Source organism: Pipistrellus kuhlii, unplaced genomic scaffold, assembly GCF_014108245.1.
Source record: "Pipistrellus kuhlii isolate mPipKuh1 unplaced genomic scaffold, mPipKuh1.p scaffold_m20_p_7, whole genome shotgun sequence".
Classification (NCBI taxonomy): domain Eukaryota; kingdom Metazoa; phylum Chordata; class Mammalia; order Chiroptera; family Vespertilionidae; genus Pipistrellus; species Pipistrellus kuhlii.
Window position 1 is genome coordinate 16,724,768 of NW_023425573.1, and position 13,094 is coordinate 16,737,861.

At 48.1% G+C, this 13,094-nt stretch overlaps 1 protein-coding gene across 1 annotated transcript in view; it reads left to right on the plus strand.

The window, feature by feature from the left end:
- STAT4 (signal transducer and activator of transcription 4) overlaps nucleotides 1-10,386 on the plus strand; it is a 71,416-nt gene extending 61,030 nt beyond the window's left edge. Inside the window, exons 16-24 of the mRNA XM_036422017.2 lie at nucleotides 511-609; nucleotides 2,079-2,214; nucleotides 4,190-4,239; nucleotides 4,965-5,059; nucleotides 5,337-5,473; nucleotides 6,841-7,032; nucleotides 8,305-8,371; nucleotides 8,730-8,838; nucleotides 10,163-10,386. Of these exons, the coding sequence (XP_036277910.1) occupies nucleotides 511-609; nucleotides 2,079-2,214; nucleotides 4,190-4,239; nucleotides 4,965-5,059; nucleotides 5,337-5,473; nucleotides 6,841-7,032; nucleotides 8,305-8,371; nucleotides 8,730-8,838; nucleotides 10,163-10,189 (912 nt within the window). The 3' untranslated portion in view covers nucleotides 10,190-10,386. The remainder of the gene's footprint in view (nucleotides 1-510; nucleotides 610-2,078; nucleotides 2,215-4,189; nucleotides 4,240-4,964; nucleotides 5,060-5,336; nucleotides 5,474-6,840; nucleotides 7,033-8,304; nucleotides 8,372-8,729; nucleotides 8,839-10,162) is intronic.
- The last annotated feature ends 2,708 nt before the right edge of the window (nucleotides 10,387-13,094 follow it).

Genomic DNA, 13,094 nt, shown 5'->3' on the forward strand with positions numbered 1-13,094 from the left:
GATGCTTTGTGTTCCAGTATAGCTTACTTCACCACCTTCTACAGTTAAAACTCCCATGTCTAGGGCTGACATTAGATGTCAGATCACAGTTCCAACATATTGGCCAGTCTCAGAGACAAACTTAAAATTCGATTCTTTCATGTAACTTACAAAGAGAGCTAACAGCTAGATCGGTACAAGCTCGAATTAGTTGCTTTTGGGGCAGTGCCTGATGTAAGAGGGTATAAACACTCCCCTGGTCTCGGGGGAGAGAGTCAAGAGGCTGACTGGCCGAGCACTTCAGAAAGGATTCCCGAGTCTACAGCTTCTTTCCTCCCTGAACCTCAGCTCACCTGTGCTCGGCAAGCACCTGTGGGCCTTCACAAGTCACCGTAGTGACCGGGGCAGCACAGGGACCAGGATGGGGGCAGTGGGGTTGGCTGAAGAAGGCTGTCAAGGGGAGAGGGTCAAGTCTAAAATCACATAAAGGCGCACCTACCTGCACTAACTGTGCTTTTCTTTGTAAACCAGACCAGCTCATTACCCGTGGTGATGATTTCCAATGTCAGTCAGCTACCTAATGCTTGGGCATCCATCATCTGGTACAATGTGTCAGCCAGCGACTCCCAGGTAGAGTCTCTATTCCTGTTTCTCCCCCTTTAATTCCATTGGATTTGCTTTGTCAACCAAACCCATTTGCATTAAAAAAATGTGTGTGTATGTAAAATTTCAGCATGTCCAGTCTCCCTAGTTGTATGATTCCTCTTTCGTGTCATATTCAAAGTATTAAGTGCAAATGTTCATGGACCCTGGGAGAGTTCAGGCTGGCAAAGGTGACAGACGGAGGGTCTGGTCAGCTCCCCAGTAGGTGCGTCAGAGACAGCTCTGGGGTCACCCTGCCAACTGGGGACTGGGCCACGGGGACGCCGCGCTCCAGAACTGATGGCTGCTGTGCTTGTTGCCTCACTGCTCTGACCACACCTCCCACAGTCGCTTCCGCGGAGGGAGAGAGCTGCTTTCCAGACAAGTAACTGGAATGGACATCCGTGTTGCCTAACTGCACTCGACGGGACAGGTTTTCAAGTTGGTTGTTATTTATTTAACCCGTGACGTTCGTTACAGATTTAACCCACTCGAGGCTCCAGGTGGGTTTTCAATGCCATCTTGTGATTACTGGAGACCTTGATCAGAACTTGGCCTGAAGTTAACAAAACCATCAGACAGCAGATGCTTTTCTTACCCAACAGGCAGGGGAGGGCGTGGCCAGAGAGATGAGTAAGCACTTCCTCGGACCCTTCTTACAAAACCTCAGTGCGTTGTCCTGGAAACCACTGGGGTCTAGAGAAAATAGGTCAGATTCGAATAACAACATTGCTTCTTCTTAACGCAAAGCCAGTGTTCCTTCCCAAGAGACCAATTCTCTTATCTGGCCCGGCCCTGAGAACAGACCCATTGAGTCAGCTCCGGCGTCTCTCCCTCTGACTTCGTGTACTTGATGGGGAAACAGCATGGGCAATGAGTCAGCGCTATGCCGTTCCTTCCCAACTTCCCGGCCCTGGCATCTGAGACAGTCCAGCTGCCCAGAAAGGCTGCGCTGAAGTGCCTGAGCTGGTGCCCTCTCTGCCTGCAGTGAGGATACAGAACTCACGAGAGAAGTCACCCCACCCCGCCTTTAAAGCCAAGACCGTTGGAATGAAACGTTATTGCCTAGGAACTATACGAGTTCAGAGCTCTTCACCCACCTCCGGGATGTGGGATACTTCTCTGTTCTCCAGCCTATGAGTGCCCTGCGGCTGTGCGCACACACATGCACACACGCACACACGCACACACACATCCTTCTTTAAGAAAGCCACCCTCCCACTCAGCACCAGCCAGCCCAGATCCCTCTGCTCCTGGAGGAGGGCTGGAGATGAGATCACACAGAGCTCTGGAAACAGCTGCACAGCCCACTGAGCGTCTGGCCTGCACACTAACCCGGGCTTCCCTTCTGTATTCCCTACGCTCCCTTGGGTGGGCCTGAAGAGGTGAAATCAGGAATCTATTGGCTCACAGGGTGTTCGGTGTGACATATAACCCCTGTTCCAACTCTATTTCAGAACTTGGTCTTCTTCAACAACCCTCCACCAGCCACTCTGAGCCAACTCCTGGAAGTGATGAGCTGGCAGTTCTCCTCATACGTGGGGCGTGGCCTGAACTCCGAGCAGCTCAGCATGCTGGCCGAGAAGCTCACAGGTGTGTGCCTGGGGCCGAGGCCTGAGCCCTGTGGGTGGCACTCCTGTGCTGTAGAGGGCCAGGGTGACATTCTTCTGTTCATTAGAACAGCGGTCACCACGATTTCTTGAGCGCCAGGCACAGGGCTGAATGCTATGTTATCTTTCAAGAGTTCTTGATGGCAGAGTAATGCATCTTAGCGATGAGGATAGTGAGTAACTGTCCACCACTGCATGGCCACTTCATAGCAGAGGGAAGACACGGACGAGGACTTTCCGGGTCTAAAGCCCCTTCCTTCCCACCCCACACTCCAGTCTCCGGGGTGTTCTCGTGCCATTTCTGCCGAATATGATGGGCAGTCCTGATGGCTCCTGGGTCTCTCATTCAGATCACAGTGACCCTTAGCCAACTAGAAAAGAGCTGATGCCAGGGCCACAAGATCTGATAGAAACTAAAACCCACCAGGTAACACTCAATTCTTTCCAGCAAGAACTTTTCAGTTCTGGCATTTCTAACATTTGCAAAATAGAGACACTGGTACTCAGTGTAGTGACTACAGTGTTACAACTTTTTCTACAAGAATTTAAAAAAAAAATGTCTATATTATGACAAGTTTAGGGTGAACACGTTTAGCACCAAACAATAGTTAAAGTTGGGTTTGCATAGATTTGCAGTTAAAGTGGGACAAGGATGTGTCTGAGCAGCACTGAAAGTCTGTATGACCTGGCTAAGTTGGACTTACTGGGAGGCTGGGCTGCCACTGGTGCTGTCACTGTATCTGATCAATAGGCATCTATACAGGTCAGAATGTTCTAGCATTTCCCAATGTAAATATCCGTTGGGATCCTTATTTAATTCATACAACACAGTAATAGGAATTCAACATATATTTGTTAGTGAGTGAATAAATCTCTTAAAAATGTAGCCTAGATGGCCACCATATACTTTCAGATCTTTATCAAAGCATTCTTATGAGCATAACTTTCTTAGAAATTTAGATAGAACCTGGCCGATGTGGTTCAGTAGTTTTAGTGGCAACCTATGAACCAGGCAGTCATGACTGGACTCCAGGTCAGGGCACATGCCCACGTTGTGAGCTTGATTCCCAGTAGGGGTCATGAAGGAGGCAGCAATCAGTGATTCTCTCTCATCATTGATGTTTCTCTCTCTCCCTCTTCCCTCCTCTCTGAAATCAATAAAAAATATATTTAAAAACAAAACAAAAACACCATTCTGTAAAAAGAGAGAGAGAGAAAAGAAAGTAAGAAAAAACTTAGAAACTCCTGTATCCTTTCACTGCCCTGGATCAAATCAGTCAGTGGCTCCTTATTGCCTAATAGATGGCTCCTCTATCCTTTTCCCGGAAGAGTCAGCACTCCTGGCCCTCTGTCTTCATTTACTTATGCAAATTGGTTTTATGTTTATTCACCAACATTAGGCTGTTCTGTCTTCTTTTCTATATATGTTTTTATTGATTTCAGAGAGGAAGGGAGAGGGAGATAGATGAGAGAGAATCACTGATCAGCTGCCCCCTTCACGGCCCCTACTGGAGACTGAGCCCAAAACTCAGGCATGTGCCCTTGACTGGAATCAAACCCGGGACCTTTCAGTCCGCAGGCCGACATTCTATCCACTGAGCCACACCAGCTATGGCTGACTGTCTTTTATATAAACCCTACTGTGTCCAGTATGCTTCATCCTCCATTATTCTTGCGACTGGATGGCCCCCTCCTTCTCCTCAGACAATGTATTTCCTGTCCATTCACGGAGGCTCAGTCCTAGACACCTACCCCCTTCTTAAAGCTATCTTTCGCTCCTCCATGGAAAAGAATCCGCCCCTTTATAACAAATTACATGATCTATGCTTACTGTTTCTGGCACTAAGTACACAATAAACACATAGCAGGTGCTTGACAGAAGGAGGGAAAGCTAAATGGAGCACCAAATTGAAGAGTCTAGTTGTTTGTCTTTTTTTTTTTTCTTTCTTTCATTTCAGCCCAGTCCAGCTACAGTGATGGTCACCTCACCTGGTCCAAGTTCTGCAAGGTACCTGCAGAGGAAGGAAAAGGGGAAGGGGAAGGAGAAGAAGGGGAAGGGGAAGGGAAGGGGAAGAGGAAGGGGGAGAGGAAGGGGAAGGGGGCAGCATTTACAGTCTTTCTAACAGTGCTCCTTTTCTCAGGCTGGAAACTGTGGATAGTCCTTTACACGCACTTAATCTGGAAAGAAAAGAATGCTTTAAGATTGAGAAAATACATTGTAAACAACCAATTGGATGTTGATGTTTGCTATTTGGGCTATGTTTTTTTAATGTTGCCTTTGGGATCTTGTATATACCCTTTTACATACTCGTCTAAATATTTCCTTCAGGTAAACATCCTAAAAGACTGTTAGGCATAGAGTTAAAGGATTACTTAAGTCTTTCAATGCTCATGGCCAAAAGCCTCACGGAACATCTGTCTGAATTACAGTCCTGACCAGAAATGAGAGCTCATCTCTCCCTGTTTCCTCACCAGCATCGGTTTAATTGTTTTTATTGATTTAATCGTTTTAATGGGTAGATCTGACGGGTGAGATGTAACGGCACTCCTCTGTGAGACTCTATGTCGTAATCTGGATTTTGAGGATTTTCTGGGTAAGGTTGTTTTAAAAAGAAACTCTATAAAGTGTTGTCTCACTTCAAGAAATTCTTCCACTAGAAAAAAAGGGCCTTGAGTGATTCCATCAGCCTCACTGGGGGAGTAATTACTGTGCTGTGTTTGTTATGCTAACAGGAACACTTACCTGGTAAACCGTTCACCTTTTGGACTTGGCTTGAAGCGATATTAGATCTCATTAAGAAACACATCCTTCCCCTTTGGATTGATGGGTGAGTTCCAGTTGATACTTCGCATACGAGTTCGCCAGGTGTTTATGTTTATGCTGTTGGTTTTCTTTTTCTTTTCTTCTTAAACGTGTTGAAGGCTGTGGAGGGGAAAATCGATGCCGTGTCTTCCATCCCTCACAGAATACTGACTGCTTCAGATGCAATTGAGTTATTCCCAAAGCGAATTTAGGTCTGCTTTCTGTCAATTCATTCACGGAGAATGCAAATGCAACGGTGTCCGCCCTTGGTCAGATCACGCGACCCATTGATCCCTTCCCAGGTGCGTCATGGGCTTTGTGAGCAAAGAGAAGGAGCGCCTCCTGCTCAAGGACAAGATGCCCGGGACCTTCCTGCTGCGGTTCAGCGAGAGCCACCTGGGCGGGATCACCTTCACCTGGGTGGACCACGCGGAGAGCGGTGCGTGCTCGGGGGCGCCCCCCGCAGGGACTGTGGGCTTGGGCCACTGGTGTTCCATTTGCAGAAGTGCCTGGGGTGTTGCTCTGTAACCCGGGCAGCCAAGAGGTCCTGGCTGCCCATCGCCACTTGAGCCACTTCAGCAGCGACGGGGTTGAATCATATGCCTGTCGATTCCAATCCTGCCTGCAGCATGTGGGAGCAGCAGGTCAGCCACCAAAATCTGCTCTGTCACATCCCCCCCACCCCCCATCAGCCAGCTGCTCATATTGGGAGAAGGACACGGATCATGTGGGGAAGCAGGCATTACAGGCGTGGGAAAACAGGCACAGGATAACCATCACGCAGGTGTGGGAGTTGGGTGGTCACAGAGGGCGGCGCCTCCTGGCACCCCGGGACCAGATTACAGGCAATAGGGGCTGGAGTTTGTAAAGAGCAGGTGCCTCTTGACTAGACTGTTTTGGCCACGAGGTTGTCAGTCTTCCCATAATGACAGGCAGTTCTCAGAATGTTGTGGAGTGACTCGAGTAAAAACCACCAATGGAGTCTAGAACAAATTAAAATTTAGAGAGCCTTTAATGCCGGCTGGCTGACTACTCTCCTTTCCCCTCATCAGAGCCCAGAGAACAGCCCCAACCCTTTGTGTCCAACCGTATTTAAACCCATTCACTACATCCTGTTTTTGCAGAGCAAACAATTTTAAACAAAGCAGTCTTAAGTAACGTCAGCATGTAATTTACAGGGTCCCGGTGCCTGGTGGAATAAGTAACTGCATCCCGTTATCAGGAAAGTTGACAGTGATCTATCTTGTAAGGTTTACTGGCATCCTATTCTCAAAAAAACAAAACAAAAAAACAACAACCTGACAATAATTTATCCTGTAAGGCTATTTTGTTAGTTGCAGCTGGGATTTATGGCCAAGTCGACTAGGAGGAAGCATGCTCAAAAATTCCCACTCTCTAACAAGAAGGAGGAGGGACAGCATTCTGATGTCAGCTCCCCTGGCCCAGGGCGTACAACTCCCAGCTGGGTTAGGATGTGCTTTCTCTACTCAGAGCAGAGCCATCCTGGTCCACAGAGCCGATTAACATTCCTTACAATTATAACCGGTTCTCAATGTTCTGTGTCTGCCCTGACAACGCTGCTTGTCAGAGGGATTGAACATTCGAGGTACAGTCGTCCCAGATCACAGGGACGTGACTTTTTCCCAGCCAGGGTTGTGTCCTCGCCCCTCGCTCATGGGGCGATCTGTCCTGTTCGACGGCAGAGGGCGCTGGCACTGGGTTAGGATGTGAAGACAACGTGGGCAGGAGGCATGGCCACAGAGGATGCCCATGGAAACCTGACCACCCGGCTCTCTGTCTCCCCAGGGGAAGTGAGGTTCCACTCTGTGGAGCCCTACAATAAGGGCCGGCTTTCGGCGCTGCCCTTCGCTGACATCCTTCGAGACTACAAGGTTATTATGGCCGAAAACGTCCCTGAAAACCCCCTGAAGTACCTCTATCCCGACATCCCCAAGGACAAAGCCTTTGGGAAACACTACAGCTCCCAGCCCTGCGAAGGTCAGGTTCTTTCTGTTTGCTTTCTTCTCTTTCTGTTTTGGGAAACAGCCTCACAATGGGTTGAAGGAAACGAAGTTCCTCTTTGGGTATAAGATCGAAGGAATACGTGGCGGTCAAAGCCTTAGCGAGGCAGTGGCAGCGGTTCCCGGAAAGGGACTGCCCGCTGGCCGATCCGTGGCTGTGGCCAGACCTCGCCCTGGCTGTGGCCGTGGGGACCTCTCCAGCCACTTGCAGAGCTTGGGTTTCTCCTTCCTTCTCCGGACCCACAACCTTCACTTCTGTGACTGGGGGAGAGACAAACAAAGAGGAGGTGATTAGAAAGCCATTACAAGTCCAGCAAGTCTGTTTTTTGTAAAAAAAAAAAAAAAAAAAAAAAGGGGGGCCAGGGCTAATTAGCTTCATATACTACAATATATACTAAAGGCCTGGTGCATGATATTCATGCTCTGGGGAAGTGAGGGGGGTGTCCCTCAGCCCGGCCTGTGCCCTCTTGCAGTCCAGGACCCCTCGTGGGATGTCCACCTGCTGGCTTAGGCCCAATCCCTGCCTGCAGCAGAGGCAGGAGAGGCTCCTGCCACTGCCACTGCCACTGCACTTGCCAGCTGTGAGCCCGGCTTCTGGCTGAGCAGCAGTCCCCCTGTGGGAGTGCACTGACCACCAGGGGGCAGCCCCTGTGTTGAGCATCTTCCCCCTGATGGTCAGTACATGTCATAGCAACCAGTTGTTCTGCCATTCGGTTGATTTGCATATTAGCCTTTATTATATAGGATATATTTTTTACTTATAATTATGATTGAAGTAGGTTTATTTATTTTTTTAATATATTTTTATTGATTTCAGAGAGGAAGGGAGAGGGAGAAAGAGATGGATACATCAACGATGAGAGAGAATCATTGATCGGCTGCCGCCTGCACGCCCTTTACTGGGGATTGAGCCCACAACCGAGGCATGTGCCCTGACAGGGAATCGCACCGTGACCTCCTGGTTCCTAGGTTGATGCTCAACCACTGAGCCACACCGGCCAGGCTGATTCCCAATTTTTCTCATGCACTTCAGAAACATTAATATGTAAAGTTAGATTGGACCTGCCAAAAGATGTGTTTTTCTCTTCTTGTACGTTTTCTGCACATCTACGGTACTCAACTAAAAACTTTCATGGATGAATAAGCTTTTGTATCATCTCTCTTTTCAGCATTATTCATATCTTTCTAGGCTTTTTTCAAATTTCATCAATAATGTCGGTAATGTGTTTCCCAACACTTTCTTTTCCAGTTTCACGACCAACAGAAAAGGGGGACAAAGGTTATGTTCCTTCTGTTTTTATCCCCATCTCGACAATGTAAGTAATCTTAGTCGCATGTAAAATGTTTATTATCGAACGCATCAAAAAAAAGAAGCCCTTCTGTAGGAAACTTAAGGGTGGAGAGAATACACATACTACCCAAGAATGTGTTTTAGTGCTCCCGCTCCATTTTACTGAATACATAGAGCTAGTCTTCAAGGCATACCACCATCTGCCCTGACTGCGGGGTAGGCCATGCTATCCACAGCCGGCTGAATGCTGAGAGGTCAGGTGATAAATGAGCATCTCAGTGTCACAACCAGACCAAGCCCTAGAAATGAGTTCCTGACACAGTAAGCTGCACAGGCTGTGACTGCTTCACCCTCTCCGCTGTTTTCCTTGCTGTTTCTTTAAGCCGGAGCGACTCCACCGAGCCACAGTCTCCGTCAGACCTTCTTCCGATGTCCCCCAGCGTGTACGCGGTGCTGAGAGAAAACCTGAGTCCCACGACGATCGAAACGGCAGTAGGTTCCCTCCCTTGTCCAGGCCCTTCTCCGTGGTCTAGGGCCTTGGTCAGCAAACTTCGGCTCGAGAAAATAAAATTAAAAAAAAAAAAAAAAAAGAAAACGAGAAAAAAAAAGAAAACTGAGCCACACCGGCCAGGCTGATTCCCAATTTTTCTCATGCACTTCAGAAACATTAATATGTAAAGTTAGAACGAGAAAAAAAACATGTGGCTCTTTCGCCCCTTGGGTGAGGCTCTTCCACAAAATACCACAGCCTGGGCGAGTCTATGTTGAAGAAGTGGCGTTAGAAGAAGTTTAAGTTTAAAAAATTTGGCTCTCAAAAGAAATTTCAATCGTTGTCCCTGTTGATATCTGGCTCTGTTGACTAATGAGTTTGCCGACCACTGGTCCAGGGCATTCGTAACCACGGGAGCAACGGGGGGTGTGAAGCCAGGGCCGTGAGAAAACAGGCTCATCGGCATAGCACAAGGACGTGTGTGTGGGCATGTGCTGCTGACATGTGCCTGGAAAGCAGGCATCCTCACTAACCTGAACGGTTTTCAATTCCTCCCATCTCAAGCCAGCACAGGGCAGCATATGCCTGAACCCCACCCCCCCAATACGTTTCATCCCTAAGTCCACGGTTGGCCATGCCCATCCTCACCTCTCTCCCCACTTGAGCAGACCACATAGTAGTCAATAGCTATAAGCTTACTTCAATATTTACGTTAGTGGTCCAAGCACCACCCGTTTCCACTTTTCTCGGTGAACTGTTGCTTGCATTGTTTGTCCCGGGAGCCTCTGCCAGAGGCACAGTGTCACACCATTCTTCTGAGAGCTGTGTCATGATTGTGAATGCAGTAATGAGAGTTAGTATGCATTCTATTTGTTCTTATGCCCCAATGCTGTCGAGCAGTTCAAACCCCCAACTTGCACAACGATGGACAAACGTCAGAATAATACACTCTTGGAGGGACTCTGAGGCCCAAGAAATTTCTATCTGACTATAAATCTAGTGGGTTTTAGTCCTTTTCCTGAAAACTTCCAGGGACGGAAAATCCATACTCTCCTTGGAAGGCCATTCCGTTGTTAATTGTCCTTAACTCATTTTGTTATGAGAGAACGTTTGCTACATTTTGCACCCATTTCTTCTTACTCTTCCTGGGGTGAATAGGACTTCTTAAAACAGTTTTCATCTACTCAAAGGTATCTTCTGAACCTTAGTAGTTCATGGGTACAATGATTATGGAGCCATCAGTAGCCGTGGGTGTTTACATAAGAAATGGTGATTTCTTTGCCAAGCAGTAGTTTCCTCAAAGGCCCTTTCATTTTTCAATTGTAGATGAAGTCACCCTATTCTGCTGAATGACAGGACCCACCCCTGACACTCAAAGGAAAGAAGCAAAGGAAAACTGAAAGACTGATCTTTGCCAGCGATCCCATCTTCTTTCTTCAGCCTTGTATATGCCCAGTGGCTTTGTCTGTGCTCGCTGGCACCCCTACACCAAAGCTTCAGATAAACATGCAAGATAAGAGACTTTTAAAAACCAAGTGTTACTATGATATTAACCAAATACTCCTGGGTTCGCCTTTGTGTCATCTCTGACTTTGTTTCTCTTGTGTTACTTATGATTTTGGCTCTGGAAGGTTCCAGGTTAAGATTTCAGAAAAGGGGGCCCGATACAGGGTGACCAGAGAAAATGGGACTTTGGGTGGTGGGCATATGGCACAGCATACAGATCTTGTAACATACAAACCCACGCCTGAAACCTATATGATCAGGTTGACCAACGTCACCCCAATAAATGTAATTTTAAAAATGATTTTTAAAAAAGATTTCAGAAAAGGTCAAGAATAGCAAGGCCTCACTGCATTACTCAAAAGCCAGCAGGAGCGCCTGAGGGAACAGTCACCTAAGCCCATGGCCCAACTGCTCGCAGGGAAGAGTCGTACCCTGGACCCAGCCTGGCAGGAATAATGGGGCTGGGTACCCAGGGGTGAGCTATGAAGCCTCTTCACTGTCGTGTCCACAGGGTTCCAACTTCGGGGTTCACAGCTGCTGGGGTCACTGCCAGGGATTCCTCTGTTGGGGGAAAGCCCCAGAAGTCTAAATTCAGGGTTGATTCCGGAGAACTGACACGTAGCCTTCTTCAAATCCATAAGAGCTTTGTTAGGAGAACTTGCAGGGCAGGGCAGCTGCTGGCCGTGCTGGCCAGGCAGGAAAAACCCTTCCCCTCCCAGGACAGGGTTTCTTCATAGGGGGTTTGTAGTAAAGCCACAGGGTGGGTAGTCACTGAGACCACAAAAAGAAGGGTGCCCTCCTACATTAACACATAACACCACGCAGTGATCACATGTTAGACATTCGCTAACCTTCCTGGAACGAGCATGGCGTTCGACTTTGGGTGGCATTCCGGCATTCTGGGTAGCCAGCCAAGCCTGAGGTCACAGAGTTAAGAATCCAACATTTCCCAGACGCCTTTGCTGCTGGGGCCATATTGCATGGCAGTGACTTCCCGTAAACCTCGAGGGGTGCGGACCAGAGTCACCAGGCATATGGGCACTGATGTTCTGGACCAGACTGGATGCTTAGCGATGCCAGTGCCCAGCTCTTGCTCTGAGTAGGAGTGTGGGATCGCCGGTGCCTGGACCTGGGCAGGTCTCTGTGCCACAGCATCTGCATGACTTCTTGCAGGAAAAGCCCAAGGCTGGTGTCCACGGGAGCCCTGGCTGCAGTCAGAAATGCCAGTCCCTCTGAGGACTCCTCTCTAACCTCCACCCATTTCTTGGCCCCCAGGCAAGCAAACGGGGAGAGGCTGATGTCAAATGAAAAAATGATTTAAAAAATAAAAATAAAGATCTAACATAACCTACCTTCCTAACAGGAGATTTCACCTTATCAGTCTCCTCCAGACCTCGGAATATTTTTTTCTGCCAGCTCGGAGCAAACAAGCAGCATCTAATGAAATACGAGGCCGGTGTTCAAAATATTAGTCATGTTTTCACATTCCCCTCACCCACCCCACACCAATCACCGGTGTCCACTCTGCTAACCCCTTTTCAAATGCTTTGTAATGTAGAGAATGTTCTTCACATTATGGTCCCAGTGCTGGACCCTAATTCTTAACAGATCTTTCCGAAGTCATTTTTAAAACTCTTTTTTATGCTTCCACTCATCTCTCATCTCATCACTTCTCCCCAACAATGGCTGCTTAGCTTCCACAATTGTGCTGAGTATGGGTGCCTTTGTCTGAAGAAAGACCGCTGCCAGTGAACTTCCTCAGAATCTTGAGGGAGTAAGGAAAGTCCCCAAAGAACCCTAATGTACCCAATGGGGTTTTCTTTGCCTCTCATGGCTCAGAACGCCCATGCACGCCCCTCAGTAGAAGGAGCAGAATTAGGGGAGAGCTGTCTTAGTACAGTGCTTGCAGCAGGTGACTGTGGCCTAGACTTCGCCAACTGGCCTCTGTGGGCACACTCCGATTTCTGACATAGACTACAGTCTTCTATCTACTGACCATGAGCACTGACGGACTGATGATTGCATCTTTAGAAGTCTGGCTCACGGAAGCATAACTTAGACAGTAAAATGCACAACCACCCTGTTCGACATAGAGCATTTCAACCCGAGGCCTCCCAAAGAGGACTCCGTGGGGACAGGGTGAGAAGGACATGCTCTGCAACACCTTCCCGTAAACACAACAAACAACTCCGTGTGGCTTACGGCGTAGGCAGAGCGCGCCACTGCAGGTAAACTGGATCGTTTCAGTCGCTGCTTAAAATCTTCAAATGGCTCGTGATGCTCTGGCTTAGCAGGGCTTGCCTAGAGAGTATGAGCAGTGTTCCACAGGGTCGTGAATTTGGATGGCAATCGTTAAGAATTTATTTCTACCAACTTTTTGCTGAAACAGAATCTCTTTTAGATAGATACAAAGCCCACAAACCATAACCTACACCATGTGTTCATCACAGTTGTTACATTTATCTTAAAATATTGCTTATGCTAACCACGGTTTTGAAGTTGCATTAATCAGACCTATTGCTAGATCTTACGTAGTACCAATAATACAATATAAAAGGCTACTGTGCAAAGTGTCCCCTCAGGAGTCTGACTGGGAGACTGGGAGTTTGATTGTTCATTATGATGTGCGCTGACCTCTGTGGGGCGGTGCAGAATGGAGGAAGGCCCCGGACGGCAGCCAGAAGGTCCCCATCAGCCCTGATTGCTTGGCCAGGCCCAGGGTCCTTACCCATGCATGAATTTTGTGCACCGG